The sequence below is a fragment of the Curcuma longa genome, chromosome 6 (assembly GCF_044706935.1).
Source record: "Curcuma longa cultivar G26 ecotype Majalengka, Jawa Barat chromosome 6, ITB_CL_G26_1.1, whole genome shotgun sequence".
Taxonomy (NCBI): Eukaryota; Viridiplantae; Streptophyta; class Magnoliopsida; order Zingiberales; family Zingiberaceae; genus Curcuma; species Curcuma longa.
Genome location: NC_133866.1, coordinates 7,744,236 through 7,764,910, shown reverse-complemented (window position 1 = coordinate 7,764,910; position 20,675 = coordinate 7,744,236). Strand labels below are relative to the sequence as shown.

General features: G+C 35.1%; 1 protein-coding gene and 3 non-coding genes across 4 annotated transcripts in view; 1 reads left to right on the top strand and 3 right to left on the bottom strand.

Moving 5' to 3' along the window:
* TRNAG-GCC (transfer RNA glycine (anticodon GCC)) lies at window positions 1-71 on the bottom strand. Its single transcript has one exon. It is a non-coding gene; the product is annotated as a tRNA-Gly (tRNA).
* A 9,466-nt stretch (window positions 72-9,537) lies between these two features.
* TRNAG-GCC (transfer RNA glycine (anticodon GCC)) lies at window positions 9,538-9,608 on the bottom strand. The gene has a single exon. It is a non-coding gene; the product is annotated as a tRNA-Gly (tRNA).
* A 4,729-nt stretch (window positions 9,609-14,337) lies between these two features.
* Window positions 14,338-14,440, bottom strand: LOC141831296 (U6 spliceosomal RNA). Its single transcript, XR_012602041.1, has one exon. It is a non-coding gene; the product is annotated as a U6 spliceosomal RNA (small nuclear RNA).
* A 1,142-nt stretch (window positions 14,441-15,582) lies between these two features.
* The window catches only part of LOC141830540 (receptor-like cytoplasmic kinase 185), a 13,920-nt gene continuing 8,827 nt past the window's right edge, over window positions 15,583-20,675 (top strand). The window contains exons 1-3 of the mRNA XM_074717951.1: window positions 15,583-15,813; window positions 16,381-16,577; window positions 16,756-17,023. Coding sequence (XP_074574052.1) covers window positions 15,687-15,813; window positions 16,381-16,577; window positions 16,756-17,023 — 592 coding nt within the window. The 5' untranslated portion in view covers window positions 15,583-15,686. The remainder of the gene's footprint in view (window positions 15,814-16,380; window positions 16,578-16,755; window positions 17,024-20,675) is intronic.

Genomic DNA, 20,675 nt, shown 5'->3' with positions numbered 1-20,675 from the left:
TGCACCAGCCGGGAATCGAACCCGGGTCTGTACCGTGGCAGGGTACTATTCTACCACTAGACCACTGGTGCTGTGATGTTAATGTCATAAATCATATTTTCTTAGAATATATATTTCAAATATGCAAGTTTCTCTTCCAACCATACGCTGCCATACAAGAGGAAGACAAGCAGCTAAACAAATTGGCGACACAGAGTCATAACAAACAATTGTGAGCTTAACTGGTAGCTTATGTCATCTTCACTACATGCTCGATCAGATCAGAAAACATGCATGGTCATTGACTGAACACGAGAAGTTGCAATAAAACAAAACTGGTCTCGATGCCTTCGTATCGTATTCCCAACTTATGCATGTGCTATTGGGGTTTATTGAAGCTAAGGGAACAATTATAAGTTCAGCAGCATTGATGCACTCAATCACCTGTTCCTAGTTTCAGTATCAAATATGCACACTCCTATAGAGAAGGACTAGTTCGGATATCAAATAAGGAATCCACCGATTGGATTGTCTCAATTGGTGGACTGAAAAGTTTAGGTCATCAGTCAAACAGATGTTTGTTCACTAACAACTAGTAAATGATGAAACATTGAACACAATGGCTGGCGGAGCCAGTCTAGGCGATCTATCTGAGCTGACCTCAAACTGTGGGTCACGAATACTGATGTTGATGCTGCCACCCGGGTTAATCTTCTTCTTTTTTCTTTTCTCCCGTAGTAAATGTTAGAATTAGCCCTTAGTGTCAATTCGGATTTAGTTGGACTCGAGTTGGACTCAAGTCAACTCAGATTGTGTGAGATTCGAGTTGGACTCAAGTCACACAAGCCAAATTCAAATTTGATTAAAAGGTTATCATGCATAGGGGTGGAAAAAAATACCGAATTTTCGATATACCGCAGATACCATACCGATATTTACCGTCCATATCGAAAATTTCGGTATACCGAAAATTTTGGTACGGTATAATACCATACCAAATTTTTCGGTATCGGTATCGGTATAAAATTATTATTTTTCGATATTTCGGTATACCAACATTTTCGGTATAATTCCGTACCGAAATTATCAGTATACCAAAATTTTTAGTATTTTCGGTGTAATATACCGAAAATTCGGTATATTCGGTATACCAAAATTTTCGGTATACCGAATTTTTGGTATGGTAACGGTATATATTTTTTTATGTCGAAATTTTCGATACGGTATACGGTATCGTATGCAAAATTTGGTATATCGTACCGACCCAGCCCTAATCATGCATGAGATGCATGATCATTAAAAGGCTGCATGATCTTCCTTAAAAGAATAGAAAGATTATCATGCATGAGATGCATGATCTTCATTAAAAGAGGAGAAAGATCTTCATGCATGAGATGCATGAGAATTAATAAAGTATTAATTTCGTAGGCCACTAAAAGACAAGAAAAACCATTCATCCTTCATATCTCATGGTGGGATATAAAAAGGGGTGAGAGGCTCTTGATGAAGGGGTTGTTGAATGCTCTTACTCTTCCTCTTCTTCTCTTCTTCTTCTCTTGGCCGAACATCCTCTTGTGGCTAGCACCACAGTTTGGTTCTTCTCCATCTTAGTGTTCATGTGGATACCGTGGAGGCGCGAACATACTGATCGTGCTGAGATCCAACGACCTTGAAGGCAAAGAGTTACTGTCGGGATTGCGAAGGGCACGCATCGAAGGTAAACTCGATTCTATATAGTAGGTAGAATCGTCAAACGAGTATGTTTTTCGCATGGATCTTCTGGAGGGATCTTGTTTTTCGCTGCGTTATATGCGGTTTAATCGATTTTTCGCACATATAGATCCCTACAGTAAATCGGAGTTTATCTCCTTTTCAACATCATTAAGCCTCCGGACTACAATCCGGGTAGGCATGAACGTGGCTTCGCTCTTGATTGAACATGCACATTGACTAAACAAGAGAGCTTCACATCAGCATGCCTTCCAATAAGCCAAAACTGATCTTGATGTTTTCAATCGGCTACCTAGGCATGTGTCATTGGGATTTATTAAAGCTGCTAATAGATACTTTGTAGGATTGAAGAAGTATTATAGAGAGGATGAGTGAATAGTGCTCGTAAAATTTTTATTTTTTAAACTCTTTTCATTTCTTTTAGAATTTTAAAGTAAGAACATCACAGACAAGAATAGCACAAAAGCACACGAAGAGATACATTTCTTTTTATTTGATTCACAACCATCAACTATTTTTTTAAGATCAATCGTGGATTACTACGAGTGGATAAATACTACTTTTCTCTTTTTTGAAAATTTTTTAAAAAACGAAGAAACCTTTTACAAAATATAAAGATGTCGTAGCAAGTTTACCACTCATTTTAGAAATGAAAGCACTAAAAATAGAAAACAACAAAGTATTAACAAAGATGGATTGAAGCATAGTGTTGTTGTCGGAGAGGCACAACGGCACAAAGACATTGCTTTCACACGATAAGAAGACTTGAGAGCTTGTTAGTTGATGTCAAAAGCTTTCTAGTCGAGCTTCTTTTATAGGAATGTGACCGATCAGACCCCCCCCCCCCCCCCCCCCCCCCCCCCCCCCCTCCCTTTGGTTTATCGATCTCTTCAATAACCAAATCTAGATTTGGTCTATTGTCGAATGGTACACAGGTTCAATTGATCAAACCTACATTCTGTCAATCCCTTGCTTCCACGTTAGCATCTTGACATTGATCCTTTGACTAGGTCATATGTCATATGTCAGCTTCGCATGTCTTATCATTGACTACGCAAACTATCACGTCAATACGTCAAGGGGTTATCTTTTGCCAATCAACACACTTGAGAGTTATCATTCGCCATGTCAACATTCCGACCATCTCAATCGCCACGTTACATGCTATACCATCTCAGCTTTCAGTCACTGAATCAACTGTTCGATCGATCGGTTAATCCGTTCAGTCACCCGAACCCTACAAAACAATGTTAGTACATAATATAACACATAATACAGTTTATAATTTAGATAGTTAATCAACTGTTCGCCAATCCTCGTGTTCGATCTATCAATCCCTTCGATAATCGAATCTAGATCTGATCTATTGATCGACTGATACACATGTTCAGTTGACTACATTCTGCTAATCCCTTACTTTCACGTTAGCATCTAGACATCGATCCTTTGATCACGTCAACTTCACATGCCTTATCTTTGATCGCGCAAATCGCCACGTCAACACGTCGAAGGGTTATCTTTTGCTAATCAGCACACTGAGAGTTATCATTCGCCACGTCAACACTCCGACCATCTCAACTGCTAAGTCACGAACTTTGCCATCTAAGCTTCCAATCAACTGAATCGACTGTTCGATCGACCTATTCACTCGTTCAACCGCCCGAACCCTGCAAAACAACATTAGTACATAATATAACACATAATACAGTTTATAATTTAGATAGTTAATCAACTGTGACCCTTAGTCGGATCGTCATCTAAGGTTGTCCCCATAAGAAGTACTCGTCCTTACTTGTTCTTCATTTTAGAAGAACCTCTCAACTCCATAGCTTATCTTATGTCAAACATCAAGTCCAGCTATCATGTTTGGACTTCCTCTATTTGATATTAGATCTCTTGACCCATTAGGTTTTCCATTGACTCAATGTTTAGCCCTCGATGATCTATCGAATCTATCTTGCCAAATGTCAGGTCCAATTGACTTATCTGGATTTCCTGTTTGACATCTAATCCTCTTGATCTGTCAAGACTTGTCTAACATTTAGTACACCTGACCTATTATGATTTTCCTATTAAGTTCTGCACATTCAATAAAGTTTATCAGCTCACAAGATAGTTTAACTTTAAACATTTACCAACGTCAAAACTCAAATTCGATTATGGTGCTTCTGCACAACATACTTAAGTAAGTCCTAGTTTGTCTGTTCTAAGTTTCTAGACTCACACATAGGAACATTATTAACATCCAATCTATGCCATAAAGTTATGTTACCGCTATAGATCATAAAATCAACATAGAAACACAGGTTACTATAGATACATCACATAATGTCAACCTTCAACATCAAACAAATTCAAGATTGCTAACCACGATAACCCCCAGGCGAATAGTCGAGTTAATATTCGGTTGATAGATTGCCACATGAAAGTAGAGATCAAATCTTTGAGGATATTAAAGGGTGTCCGGGGTGTACGAGTCACCTTTGCCACAAGATTGCTAACCATGATAATTAATGGCCTTAAAAAATATTAGGAAAATAATAAAGATCAACTTGCCAATTGCAGCTTAATAGAAGAACCCACCCAGTATTAGTGGCAACCGATAAGCCTTGATGGGATTAAACAACCTTGAACATCAAAAGTGCACAAAATTGAAGTAGATGAGCAATCAATGAAGACCTCGATCAATCTACAACGAAATCGTACATCATGAAAACTAAATAGAAACAATAAAACATTGAAAGAGAGCGAGAAAAAAAAGAGGCCAAACTTTGTGCCACTGCAACAAGCTTTATCTTACAACGAATTCAGTTAGATGAGCAAAAAAGGCTCTATTCTAGCTGGGCAATAAGTTAATATGATTACTAAGAACATATTGTAGTTGGCCTTCAGAATTTAAGCATGGTCGTCCAACTACCATTTCAGTGCTTTATTTTCTGAAAACACGTTCATTCAAGTTTGCACGGTAAGAACAACAGAACTGCAAAGATTTGTCACAATATGAACTTCATTAAATAAATAAGAAACAAACTATAAAGTGTTCTGAGTTGAGATAGTAAGAACCATGAGACCTTGTGACAACATCAAACTTCATTAAACAAACAAGAAACAGTTATACGCTCAGATCTGGCAGGCGGACACAAGTAGATGAATACAGATTCAAAAGGGCATACATCCTATAATTTCTTTAATGATTTATCAAGATTGTTCCTTATAAAATAAATGCACTTAAACTCCCAGTGATAATACTAAAATCTACCTCTTTCATAGGACGGAAGAAGATGACCTAATCTTTCTGCTGATATTCCAGATCCAGAACATGATGGGTCTAACAGAATGGCACGGACCTAACAAACCATCAAAAACATAAGCATTCCATTGGTACATCAGTAGCATTATTATTTAAACACACCGATCATAAATTTGTAATTTGCATCCCCAATGAAAATAATCCTGACATATTCCCAACTGCAAATCATCTGATGTAAGTTCACTAGAAAAGTATTTATGTTCAGAAAAAATACCTCTTTGAAGAGAGGATCCCTTGTATTTATGTCCAAAAAATCACCATGTATAACATCCACATCTTTTTATCAAGTTGAGCAAACTGTTAGATGTCTTATGGCTTAACAATAAAGAATAAATAAAAAATTGAAAGAAAAAAAATCTGCAAAACATGAATAACATGCTAATGATCAAATAACTGTAAAATGTAAGAGAACTGAGACCCACTTGGGGTTTGGGAAATTGACGTCCTAGTTTATTCAGAAGATTAATAAGTGCACTTAATTTGATGAACTTATGATAGTACCATGGTAATAAAGATTGAAATGTTGACAAATTCAAGCAACTGTTACACTATCAGGTTAAAGATAACCTTCAAATTTACACCATGGTTCCTACAATGGATGGAAGGGAAGAAAGGTAATTGAAGGAAAGCTGAGCTGGGAACAGATACTTAAGTCCTTGTTTATTTGTTCTAAGTTTCTAGACTCGCACATACGAACATTATTAGCATTCAATCTATGCCAGAAAGTTATGATACAGTTATAGATCATAAAATCAACATAGAAAAACTTCACAAAGGTTATTATAGGTACATCACATGATGCCAACCCTCAAAATCAGATTCAAGATTGCTAGCCATGATAATTAACAGCCTTTGACCTCCAGTCGACTGAAATTATAGTACAGTCGACTGATACTTCTGAGTTCGCTGTGTGTGTGCTTATGATCAACCATCAGTCGACTGGATCACAATGCCAGTCGACTCACCAAGCTGAAACTCCCATTTCAGCTTCTTCTTCAGCCCTTAGCCTTGACGCAAGCCTTCAAACGCCTTCCACAAGCCTCATGTCCTTCCTTGCATTAGCTTGAGACGTTTTCCTCAGCTTCGTCGTGCTAAGTCTTCCTTTGCCAAGAGGCCGCACCTCTGGGACTTCACATTTGCCAAAAAGCCACGCCTCCGGGACTTCACCATTTGCTAAGAGGCCGCGCCTCCGGGACTTCACATTTGCCAAGAGGTCGCACCTCCGGGACTTCACCATTTGTCAAGTCTTCCAACCTGAACTTTCCTGTGAACTCAATTCACACACGTTAGATTACCAATATTGCCTAACTTAAACTCATTTTAGCCAAATATTAAAATCCAATTCACTTGGGGTAAGATTGTACCAACAGATTCTAGCTAAAAAGCAAGATTAAATAGATTTACATTCTTTGATATTATTCATTGGACCCATTTCTGTTATGTATAAAAATGATTGTGAATATTAGAGATATGAAATATGCTCTTGACATGATGATCAAATTGAGAGATTAGAGATGTTCATATTGATGTAAATACATATTATTTAATCTGGGTAAATAGCAAGACATAATGAGTCCAGGAAATGGTGATGTACCACTAGAAGAGTGATTTATGTATCACTAGAGAATGGCTAAGTGTCACCTGGATAATAGCTGTGAGCCATCAGATAAATGACTGTGTGTCATTCAGAAAATGGTTATGTACTATTTTGTGAGCAACTATGTAAGGTGTAACAACTTTCTTAGCAATGAATGCTCAATGTGTTTGCTGTCGCACGAACCATTTTCCTATATATGAATTGGTTGTTCTTACAGTCTATGTGACTGTGTGCTCCGGTTTTATTTAGTCTACGTGACTAAATACCTCTGAATGATCTTTGTGACTATCGATCACAATTCCTAATGATCTTTGTGATCATTTACTTTTATAGATTGACTTGGACGAGTGGGAGATGTTGAACGTTCAGAGTCGCCCCTTCATCTTCTGAAACATAAGAAAGCTTCATCTTCCGGTGACTATGGTTGATGAAACGAAGGGGCAAAAACCACCCCTTCATTTTCCTTATTTCTACTATATAAGGGTGGTTGTTGCGTCCAAGTCGATATAGAGAAAAAGAGGCAGCACTATGGATTTGTTCCAGAAGTGTTGCACCAGAGAAGAAGAACACCATCGACAGGTTTTGGTTTGTGGAGAAAACTGAGAAGCTTTCCATTTGGTGATCGCTCCTTCGACGCAAGCAAGAACAGCGAGGCACGCTACAACAGGTAAAATAAACAACAACACACGCTATTTACGCCCTCTAGTATATGCTCATCGATCCTACATTTTCTACCATCAAGAGGTTATCCAAAATGACAAATAAGAATCCAAAACAAAGTTCCTCAATTGTAAAATGATTTTACATTCATTTGTATTTTTATTGTTGTGTTGTTTTGTTGCTTTATAATATAAAGATTTGTACGAGGTTTCTCCGCCTCTGAAAGGTGTTCAAAAATGAGAATGATTAATGGTGGTATGACGTAGCCGTCTTGGGAGGTGATGAACTAAGTAAATTAGTTGTCTTTGTGCTTATATTATTTTATTTTTGTTTCACATATTAACATTTTGTAGACGAACACAAAATTGAGCGATGCAATTGAAACTATTCATTGGCCCCCCTTCTAACTTACACGGGTCTTAATAGTTCTAAGTTCAATTCTAATGTTACACGGTTCGATTTTAATATTAGCTACCTTCATTATTCATCATCTTAGGGGTGTGTTTGTTTCAAGTTATCATATATAATCTTAGTTATGTGATTATCTAATAATTACATAACCAAGATTATGAGGTATAAAATATAACCTAATGTTGTTTGGTTCAACTTATTTATTTGGAAGGAATAAAATATAACCATTTTAATATTTATTATACTACCATTGATTCAAATAAATTAAATTAATAATATTAATATTAATAATATTAATAATGATAATAAATTAATAATATATCAAAAAAATAACTCATTTGCTGATGTGACGGTGATATTGTATTACTTAGAAATCGATCATAACACGAACCAAATAAAGTTATAGTTGATAACTTTGGACAGATAACTAAGGTTATCAATGATAATCCTTAATCAAATGCCCCTAGATGTCAATTTCATTCTTATCTGTGACTCATTTGCAATCCCAGATATGGTTAAAACTCAATTAATTTCAACATCAATTAATCTTGCATCATCAATCATAAAGACATTTTCTCTTTTCTAAAATTATTATTTTTATTTAGTTGATAATTTTAAATTACTCATTTTTTTTTTTAGTTATAAATTGATACATAAGCTATCAATAAATGTTCAATTAAGTAGTATGTGATTATTATAATATATATACTAATTGAGGAAGAGAAACGGAAGAAGAGAGATAAAAAAAATTCATTAATAATAATATAATAAAATAAAATTTATTTAAATATATATCATAATATAGTAAAATATCAAATTTAATAACAAATTATGTGATTTTGACATATTTTATGTCTTCAACAATACTTCGATAGGTTTGAAAATATGTGGATCTTAATGTTTTCAAGTAAACAAATACTCTTACCATGTTTAAATTCATATCATCATTTCATTCTCTAACTGTTAATATTGATATGTTATTCAAAGAAAATAAGATGACACAGTATAGGTAGAACTGTCAATTTAGATGGAATCCAATGGATTAATTCATCTTATCAAATAATTTAAATTAAAATTTTATTAATCTATTTAAAAACAAATTCAAACGGACAAATCTATGTGGGTTATAGAACCAAGTGGGTCACTCATGGATGAACTTGGGTTGACTTGCAAATTGAATTTTTTTTTTAAATTAAAATGAAAAATTTAACGGACTTGTGAGTTTGACTCATCTAATACGTAATCCAAATTTAAAAATTTTTAATATATATATATATATTTTTTGATGGATTTATGAATTGATCCGTCTAATTTACAATCCATTTTAGATTGGATTAGAGGAGGATTTATGGACTGATCTGTCTAATTTACAATTCATTTTTTAAAAAAATGATAATCCCAGTAGCCACATCTCTGAGGGTGATCGGTCCGGTCCCACGAAAGTTTCCTACCGACCACCAAGGTAAATCGGGAAACGCATACGGCGGCCAATCCAGATGTCCAGCATCCTTTGATTGCGTTCCCCATTTGGAAGAAAATTCCTGCAAATACGCCGTAGCTGGGGATCGAACCGCGGGTCCTTGAGTTACAACCCGGATGTCCTACCGTTGCACCATTGCCCCGGGGACTACAATTCATTTTAGATTGGATTGGATGAGGACCTAAGATAGTTTTTAGTGGACAATCTAATAATAAACGTATCTTTTCTTTTTTATGTAAAAAGAGTATAATTTATTTCTTTATCAACCTGTAGAAAAATTTATGAGAATTTTCTTTTCTCACAAGCAAAATTAATCTTTGACCATTTTACCACCGGAGACTTTTAAAATACATGAAAAGAATGAAAATTTGCACCAGCCGGGAATCGAACCCGGGTCTGTACCGTGGCAGGGTACTATTCTACCACTAGACCACTGGTGCGGTAATGTTAATGACATAAATCATATTTACTTAGAATAAATAGTTCAAATATGCATTTTTCTTTCAACCGTTCGCTGCCATACAAGAGGAAGACAAGCAGCTAAACACATTGGCGACACAGAGTCATAACAAACAATTGTGAGCTCAACTGGTAGTTTATGTCATCTTGACTACATGCTCGATCAGATCAGAAAACATGCATGGTCATTGACTGAACACGAGAAGTTGCAATAAAACAAAACTGGTCTCGATGCCTTCGTATCGTATTCCCAACTTATGCATGTGCTATTGGGGTTTATTGAAGCTAAGGGATTGTTATGCATGTGCTATTGGGGTTTATTGGTGGACTGAGCAGCTTTGATGTACTCAATCACCTGTTCCTAGTTTCAGGCACATTCCTATAGAGAAGCATTAGTTCATCAGTCAAACAGGTGGATGTTTGGTCATCAGTAAACAACTAGTAAATGATGAAACATTGATCATGCACATTGACTAAACAAGAGAGCTTCACACCACGATTCCAATAAACCAAAACTGATCTTGATGCTTTCGATCAGCTACCTAGGCTTGTGTCATTGGGATTTATTAAAGCTGCTAACAGATACTTTGTAGGATTGAAGAAGCACTGGAGAGGAGAGGGTGAGTGGTTAGTGTTTGTAAAACTTTTATTTTTAAAACTCTTTTCTTTTCTTTTAGAATTTCAAAGTAAGAACATAACAGAAAAGAATAGCACAAAAGCACACAAAGAGATTTTTTTTTTACTTGATTTACAACCACCGACTACTATTTTAAAATCTGTAATCCAAACATGGATTAATACGAGTGGGCAACCTTTTACAAAACTCTTATAAAGCATAAGTGTGTGCTAGCAAATTTACTATCCATTTTAAAAATGAAAGCACTAAAAATAGAAAACAACAAAGTATCGACAAAGATGGATTGAAGTAGAGTGTTGTTGTCGGAGAGGCACAACAACGCAGACGTTGCCTTCACACAAGGAGCTTCTTTTATAAGAATGTATCGGTCGATCAGACCCATTCAATTTATCGATCCCTTCGCTAACCGAATTGAGATTCGATCTATTGTCGACTGGTACATAGGTTTATTTGATCGAACCTACATTCCGCTAATCCCTTGCTTCCACATTAGCATCTTGACGTCAATCCTTTGATCATGTAGGTGTCAGCTTCGCATGCCTTATTGTTGATGGTGCAAACTGCCACGTCAACATGTCGAGGGGTTATCTTTTGCCAATCAACACACTGAGAGCTATCATTCGTCACGTCAACACTCCGACTATCTCAATTGCCAAATCACATACTATGCCATCTCAGCTTTCAATCATTAAACCAACTGTTTGATTGACCAGTTAACCCATTCAATCGCCCGAACCCTACAAAACAATGTTAGTACATAATATAACACATAATACAATTTATAATTTACATAGTTAATCAACTTGACCCTTAGTCAAATCGTTATCGAAGGTTGTCCCCTATAACAAGGACTCGTCCTTACTTATTCTTTTTTTAGGAAGAACCACTCAACTCTATAGTTTACCTTATGCCAAATATCAAGTCCAGCTATCATGTTTGGACTTCATCCACTTGACATCAGATCTCTTGACCCACCAGATTTTTCATTGACTTAATGTCTAGTCCTCCCTAACCCATCGAATCTGTCTTGCCAGATGTCAAGTCCAACTGACTTATCTGAAGCTTCCTGTCTAATGTTTGATCTTCTTAATTTGTCAAGACTTGTCTAGTATTTGATTCGCCTAACCTACTAGGATTTTCCTATTTAGTTTTGCACATTTAATAAAGTTTATCAACTCACAAGATAGCTTCATTTTAAACCTTTAAACATCAAAACTCAAGTTTGATTACTCTGCACAACATACTTAAGTCCTAGTTTGTCTGTTCCAAGTTTCTAGACGCGCACATATGAACATTATTAACATCCAATCTATGCTATAAAGTTATGTTACCGCTATAGATCATAAAATCAACATAGAAAAACTTCACATTGGTTATTATAGGTACATCACATAATGTCAACCCTCGCATCAAATTTAAAATTGCTAACCATGATAGTCCTTCCGGACATAGTTAACATAGTATTCGGAATGATAGATTGCCACATGAAAGCAAAGATCAAATCCCTAAAAAAATAATTTCTTGAAGAATAAAATCTCTCTCATCTAAAAAAGTCACTCGATCACCGTGATTTACTCCTCTCAAATCGTTAATTATGGGGCCAACATTAAAGGATATCCGGGGTGAACAAGTCACCTTTGCCACAAGATTGCTAACCATGATAATTAACGGCCTTAAAAAATATTGGGAAAATAATAAAGATCAACTTGCCAATTGCAGCTTAATAGATGAACCCACCCAGTATTAGTGGCAACCGGTAAGCCTTGATGGGATTAAACAACCTTGAACATCAAAAGTGCACAAAATTGAAGTAGATGAGCAATCAATGTAGCTAGGTTTCGAAAACTAAATAGAAACAATAAAACATAAAGACAGAGAGAGAGAAAAAAAGAAGCCAAACTTTGTGCCACTGCAACAAGCTTTATCTTACAACGAATTCAATTAGATGAGCAAAAAAGGCTCTATTCTAGCTGGGCAATAAGTTAATATGATTACTAAGAACATATTGTAGTTGGCCTTCAGAATTTAAGCATGGTCATCCAACTACCATTTCAGTGCTTTATTTTCTCAGATCCTTCCTTCATCAATTATATATGGAACCAAAATGCTGCATCACCGCTCACCACCTTTTGCAGCTTTCCTTGCTTGAGCAGTAGCACTAGTTAATTCCTTGAGTACCATCTTTCTAATGACATACAAGTCTATTAGCATTGCCATGGGTGATTCTCTCTGCAAGTGTGTTATGGATCTAATTCTCGATGTCATAAACAATGCACTACCCATATTAGACTATCCTTTGTCCTCCTACAATGATGAAGCTTTAATAGAGAAACACCCAACAACAGAAGATAAATGAATGGTAAAGCCTCAAGGTGAGGTTTTAAACTAAAATAACTTTTTCAATAGTAGAATGTATGTACACATGTTTTATACATTAAACATGCAAACATCATATTAACAGTTTCCACAATCAAAAGACTAAATTTTCTTACTATTTCTTTGACTCCTAATTTATACTGAAAACAAGTTCATCCAAGTTTGCATGGTAAGAACAGCAAAACTGCAAACACTTTGTGACAATATCGAACTAATTCATTAAATAAATAAGAAACAACTATAAAGTGTTCTGAGTTGAGCTAGTAAGAACCATGAGACCTTGTGACAACATCAAACTTCATTAAACAAACAATAAACAGTTATACGCTCAGATCTGGCAGGTGGACACAAGTAGATGAATACAGATTCAAAAAGGCATACATCCTATAATTTCTTTAATGATTTATCAAGATTGTTCCTTTGTAGAAACAAACATGAATTTTAATAAAATAAATTCACTTAAACTCCCAGTGATAATACTAAAATCTACCTCTTTCATAGGACGGAAGAAGATGATCTAATCTTTCTGCTGATATTCCAGCTCCAGAACATGATGGGTCTAACAGAATGGCATGGACCTGACAAACTATCAAAAACATAAACATTCCATTGGTACATCAGTAGCATTATTATTTAAACACACCGATCATAAATTTGTAATTTGCTTCCCCAGTGAAAATAATCCCGACATATTCCCAACTGCAAATCACCTGATGTAAGTTCACTAGAAAAGTATTTATGTTCAGAAAAAATACCTCTTTTGAAGAGAGGATCCCTTGTATTTATGTCCAAAAAATCACCATGTATAGCATCCACATCTTTTTATCAAGTTGAGCAAACTGTTAGATGTCTTATGGCTTAACAATAAAGAATAAATAAAAAGTTGAAAAAATCTGCAAAACATGAATAACATGCTAATGATCAAATAACTGTAAAATGTAAGAGAACTAAGCCCCACTTGGGGTTTGGGAAATTGACGTCCTAGTTTATTCAGAAGACTAATAAGTGCACTTAATTTGATGAACTTATGATAGTACCATGGTAATAAAGATTGAAATGTTGACAAATTCAAGCAACTGTTACACTATCAGGTTAAAGATAACCTTCAAATTTACACCATGGTTCCTACAATGGATGGAAGGGGGAAGAAAGGTAATTGAAGGAAAGCTGAGCTGGGAACAGATACTTAAGTCCTTGTTTATTTGTTCAAAGTTTCTAGACTCGCACATACGAACATTATTAACATTCAATCTATGCCATAAAGTTATGATACAGTTATAGATCATAAAATCAACATAGAAAAACTTCACAAAGGTTATTATAGGTACATCACATGATGTCAACCCTCAAAATCAGATTCAAGATTTCTAACCATGATAATTAACAGCATTAAAAAATATTGGGAAAATAATAAAGATCAACTTGCTGATTGCAGCTTAGTAGAAGAACCCACCCAGTATTAGTAGCATTGAAAGAGAGAGAAAAAAAAAGGTCCTGGAAATTAGAGTTAAAGATAGGGCTTAGGGTTTACACCTTTTGAGCGGGCAAACCTGGATCAACAACGACTATGCAAGAGAAAAAAAACATTACAGTAAAAATCTTAATGCAGAAGTGTGAAGAGGAAAAAGAAGATTTTGCTAAAGGAAATAGCAAAACCACCGACGAGCAGAAGAACCGATTGATGAACTGTTGGGAAAAAAAATTTGGACCATTTCTCGATTTATGCGTGTCATCCTTGCGCAGGGGCCATGCTAATCTTCTCTGTATCGTTCCAATTTTATCGGATGTCTCCGAAGAGACAACTCTTGCCTCGCAACGAATCTACAAGAACGGAAAAAACTAATTGAAACTAACGATGTGGAACTAAAAAATGCTGATTAAACAACATGCAAGAAAACGAAAATCACAATATTTATTTGAAAAGAAGAAAAAGACACGAGAACGAGTCGCAAAAGACGGAGAACCGAAGACAGACGCCAATGGTGGATTATACATGGATCCGTCGAATAATAAAAAATTTAAAAAATATTAAAATTTTTATATTTAAATAGTAATTTAAATGGATTAAATTAAAAATATTTTAAATTTAGATTAATTTAAATAATTAAATTTATTAATTTATTAAATTTTTTATTTTAATTTTAAATTTTAAAAAACTAAATTTTTTTAACTCGTAAATCAACTAAATTTCGTCATGGATTGACTTATACGAATTGCAAATCTACATGGATCGAGTCACTTAAATTCATTTTAAAATATATCGATAAAATTTCCACTCAATCTATTTAAATTATTTATTAGAGTAGATCAATCGAATGGATCGATCCAAATTGATGATTTAGTCAGGAAAGAATCAAACATTAATTAAGTTCTAAATAAGAAATTTCTAATTTAAAAGTAGACTTGCATTAGAGACTTATTGAAAGCATTGTGTGGATTTCTTGAGTCGAACTATATTATATGTTTGGAACTGCAAATGAAGGAAAGCAGATAGTTGTTCTATAAATACATTTTTTTGAGATGACCGTGAAGAATATCATTTAAAATATCTATTTATTGCATAGTAAGTAGTTTGATAATTGTTATTTTAATGATTAGACTAAAAATGTCATTCAAGTCAAGTTATTGATAAAGTTCTTGGACTAGTAGCTAAGTTTTGTAACGTTCAAGGAAACTATGTTTGACAAAGAAAGCATATGTATTCAAGAAATCAATTACAATAAATTTAAAGAACAACGTTATAAAAGTTTTTAAATAATGATTTTATTTTTTTAGTTAGTTAGTATGGGATAGAATTATTAAAGTGGATAAGAATAGGATCTTGATGAAATTAAAATAATTTTTTAATAATTAATTATAATTTTTTAATTTACATTTTAAAAGATGATCGTTCTTGACCATCTGTCGCAGGACGCTGATCTGGTCCACCGCCGATATTTCGAGCTGCTCCGCGACGATCGGTTGGGAATCGGGGCGGGTCTGTCGGCGCTCCCGCAAAATTTGGATTTCGGAGGGGTGACTTTATCCTGGTTCGCTGATTTCTCGGATGGATTGTTGTCTGTGTTTTGGATCGCAGAAAGAGGAGGTCCTGAAGAAGAAGAGCCAAGAGAAATGTGGTGGAGAGTATAGGAAGGACCCTTCCGCTGCCCTATCGTCCCGTCATGGCATTTTGGGTGAGAAATCTTGCATTTTTTTTTTGGAGAAGAAGATGGTCTTGTTCCTTAGCTATGGATCTGATGCGTTTCTTTGCGTACTTTTGGGATTGAGCGATCGTCTAATTTTGATCTTTGTTGAATTGAATTCGTGGAATCTTTTGTTGTGCGCTGTCATTTGCACTCTCATCTGGGGGAAAAATTGAATGCTTTGATGAACATTTGTGGGTTCGTGTTAGATATTGTACAGGATTTGGAGTTGAGGTTTATATCCCTCGTATTCATGGATCATTCCTTCCAAAGTAAAGGAATATCTAGTTTAGAAACAAACGACTGGCCTTTTTGCTACGAAATGACTAACATTTAGACATAACACTCAGGAGCTCAGCTGCAAAATTTAATGTGCCTGTATAATTGTAGAATTTGCCCAATAATTAATTCCAATAACTGACACTCTATTCTATGGAACTTAACATGATCTTTTCTTGTTTTTTTTGGAAACCTATGTTATTTGAGTTTACCTAACTTGTTGATTATGATTGGACTATTAATTTCTTTATTACTTATTTTATATTCCTTGGGTAATAGACAAATCAAAATCGAGGACAAACTTGAACTCTAGAAAGGAAGCATCAATATCAAAAGAAGGCAATGCCAGGAATATTGCAGCACACACATTCACTTTCAGTGAACTTGCTGCTGCTACTAAGAACTTCAGACAAGATTGCCTTGTGGGCGAAGGGGGTTTTGGTCGTGTATATAAAGGAAGGTTGAAAATTGGACAGGTTAGTGCTGTTATGACATAACGTCTGATATATTAATTAACACCGGCGAGATTGTTTTGCCCACCAACAAATTTTTTGATCACTTTGCCTATGTTTATAGTAAAGCATTAAGATTGTTGCAGACAAACCATGCATGAATTCTATAAACTGAGCATAAAGCTGACAAAGAACTTCTCAGGTTGTTGCTGTAAAACAACTTGACAGAAATGGTCTGCAAGGGAACAGAGAGTTTCTTGTTGAAGTCCTTATGCTTAGTCTTTTGCATCATCCTAATCTTGTCAATCTGATTGGTTATTGTGCTGATGGAGATCAACGGTTACTCGTCTATGAGTTCATGCCACTGGGATCATTAGAAGATCATTTGCACGGTATTGTGATTTGGCTATTTGATTCTTCTAATTCCTGCTTTACTGTGCTTGTAGTTCTTCTAGATTTAGTTTCAGAAGGTGATAGCCAGACTTTACTTGATTAGTAAAATTCACATTATAGCATCATCTTGCATATGATAAGGATCCAAGTGATGTTTCCTTAAATGAATGCTTGAATTCTGTGGTGGCATGGATTTCTTGATGATGATTTTTGAGTTTCAAATTGCTATGTTGAATTACAAATGTTTCTTTAAATTATATAAGCACAGATAAATTGCTGTCGAATTACTTGTCTATTCTTTACCGTTTTCCTTGATTTGCTGATTCTCTGCATAGTTAGCCAGATATTTGTAAAGGCCATATATATATATATATATATATATATAATATATATATATATAAAGGATCTTCTATAATAAACTTTTTTAAGTGTGAAAAAAATTGATTTCTTATTTTGCATCGTTCTCCCCCACCGATACTTAACTTCTAGCGAGATGCTAGTATCTTAAACTTGGGCATCCTTTCCAACGAATACATAACCATTGCAATATAATTTGACTTTTTCCCTTCAAGGGATAGAACTTGTGTATCAACTTGTTCTTTGATTGTTTCTGAACTTGTGTATCATCTTTTTATTCAATTGTTCCTTTCAATGAGTAAGAAATAGCTGCATCCTTATGAGTAGAACTGCCACTTGGGTGGGAAGAAGTAAACTGGAAAGCTAACTTTCAACATTGGCAAGCTTTAGAGTCAACTAATTACACTGGTACACATTAATGAAAATGCTAATAGATTTATCTTTTGTCAAATAGATGTCTTGCATTCTTATTTCATTATACTTTTGTATGACTTCTTTTGGTCTCGTTGGGTAGCATGAATAAGTTATACTAGGTAAGTCTTAAGTTTTAATAAGTAGAACATTAAACATTCCAGAGTGGTTGACACACTTTGGCAGCTATCTAAAAGTCAAATCTTGGGATTCAATTAAATGTTCTGTTATCATCATATGAAAAGCTACTAGGTGGGTTAGTAGTATTACTGGGTGCCTTCTTTTGCCTTCTTTTGCACAATGGCGAGAGCACTTACATTGACAAAAAAAATATATGTACATGGAATACCATTCTCCACATTTCACAAGGAGCCAACTATCAAAACTCATTCCTCATATCCAAAATTGAAATGTTTTCAAAGAAAAGCTATGCGACACCATAAAAAAATTAGTGACACCATCTGGGACCAGATTAAGAATATTAGTCAAATCCACCAGGAGCATCTCCCATTTGTAGCAAAAGAAATCCAAATTAAGGTAAGTATCATTACAGATTCAGCGAAAGTCAAAGGAGAGTCAAATCCATCAGGAGCATATCCCATTTGTAGCAAAAGAAATCCAAATTCAGGTAAGTATCATTACAGATTCAGCGAAAGTCAAAGGGGATCCTCAAGTGATTTCAGTCATATTTTCAACAACTCCAGCTGAAACTGAAACCCATTGCGAAAACTGAAACTGATAATAGCTTCTACAACACCTAGTGATGCAACACCAAGATCAATTTCATAGAGAACAAATATTATTAAATTAAGAGATAGATTTAACATGTGGGGATTGAGGTCCCTCCCCAAAACTCCAACCTAAAAACCTAAAAAGATCAAAAATAAATTCCTAAAGGACTCTAATACCCCTTGTACAAGACACGATAATTTCCATATCAAAATGACCTTAGTTAACTTATTCAACTCATTCTCCTAAATAAAAGGATTTACTAATTTTTTTTATTAAAGTCTACTTTAGAGATTTAAATTCCTAATCCTCCATCAAGGAGAATTCAACTCGAAGCAGGGTCTTAACATCTTGCTTAGGTCATCGTTTTTAAGGGTCAAGAACAATTGCTTCACCTATTTGTTTAACATAGTTTCTTCATTCTCTTTCTATGATAGTCCCTTCTAATAAGTTAGGAATTTGTGTTTTGTTTCTCCTTGTAGTTCTTAAGAAATTATGCCTTGACTATTCTCTTTCTGTCATTATCTTTCTATAATCTTCCCTTCTAATTAGTGAGGTATTTTGTTTCTCTTTCTAGTTCTTTGAAATTGAGTTTTTACTTTATTATCTTTCTTTGTAGTAACCTTTTCCAATGAATAAGAAATGCCATGACCTAAATGACTCCCGTCTTGTGGATGAGGTGGGATCCTCTAATTGTCAACAATTCCATCAACCTTACCTATATTGGATATACCAAATGTCAGTCTAGTTTGGAGAAGTATCAAGCTCCCTAACTGATCAGAAGGTTCAATTATTAAAGGGATAGAGTACTTTTTCTTAATGGACTTGATGCACATGTGAAAAGATCCATCCTTGGTTTTTTGAAACAATACAAAGGCACCAAATGAAGCTTTCAAAAGACAAATATAATGTGAGTCTAGCAAGTCCTAAATTGTTGCTGCAACTTAGATAACTTAGGAGGCGCCATACAATAAGGTGCCATGGCTGTTGTCTTAGTACTTGTCTCCATCTTAATGGTGACATTACATTCTTTGATGCTTCAAGCGCTGCTTGTATGACCTTTGGTACGATCTCCTTTGAGTTGGCAAGATCTTCTCTGTCATTCAAATCTTGGATAGTGGCAAAGTAGTTTGGCCAATAGCACCTTGGACTCTACCTTGACGACATAGTCTTTTAGAACCACACATGCCTTGTTTCTTGTAAGTATGTAGAGGGAATTTCTGTTGGTAGAAAAGGTACAGTGACTTAATTGAAGTATTTCAATCTTACACCACTAGTACAAAGGAGAAATCTAGGCTTCCACTTTATTCTCTAACACAAACTAAATCGACTTGGCAATGCTAGTAATGGGCCTAGCTGGTGAGGTCACGACTTTGAGAGCACCTCCACCACCATTAGTAATCTTGAGGCCCAACTGCTTAGCCTCACCTTCAATGATCAAATTGTAAGTTGCTCTTATATGTAGCATGACTAGAACCTTTTTTTCCATTAATGGTTATGCTTATGAACATAAGATCTTTCTTGGTTTATGACTTTAGCTTTGAGAGCACTAAGAATTTGAAGCGATCCTATGTCGGCTTAGGACTCTCCATTATGGAGTTGGCTTTCTTTATGTATGGAAGTTTTTTCCCACATCTTTGGTTCAAGGCGGTCTACTGCTCATTTTTCATAGTGTATTTTCAATTAGATAAGATTATGGGATTTTCTGACATCTTTCTTTGAATTTACAAGAATTTGTGTAATTTACTATTTGATTAAGTTTCCTGTCAAATTATTGCACAAATAACTATTGTTTTTGGTTAAGTATTTTTTTTCTATGTATCAAGATGTTAGGCTGCTAGGAGTTAGCTGATGTCATCTTAACATTTGTCTGGGCTGTATTGCAACCTTCCCTATTTCCTTCCATTTTGATACAACAACAACATATGAAGATGTCATCTTCATATGTTGTTGTTATTCAAGGATTTCACTGATAAATCTTTAGATATGCATACATTGTCAAGAATTGCTGTTAATTTGGACATCACTGACCTTGCAGATTTGAGTTGCTCCTCGGAATAGTTTTGTTTCCTTAAATCTAATTGTGTGCAGTACATTGTTATCTCCTTGTTCTTTCTGAAAAACCACTACAGTAGGTTAAGCATGCTATTTTTCTGAATTCTTTCAGGTTAGACCCCTTTGTGTATCTTTCTGCTTTCGTCCCCCATATAAACCTATTATTATTATGGAAGA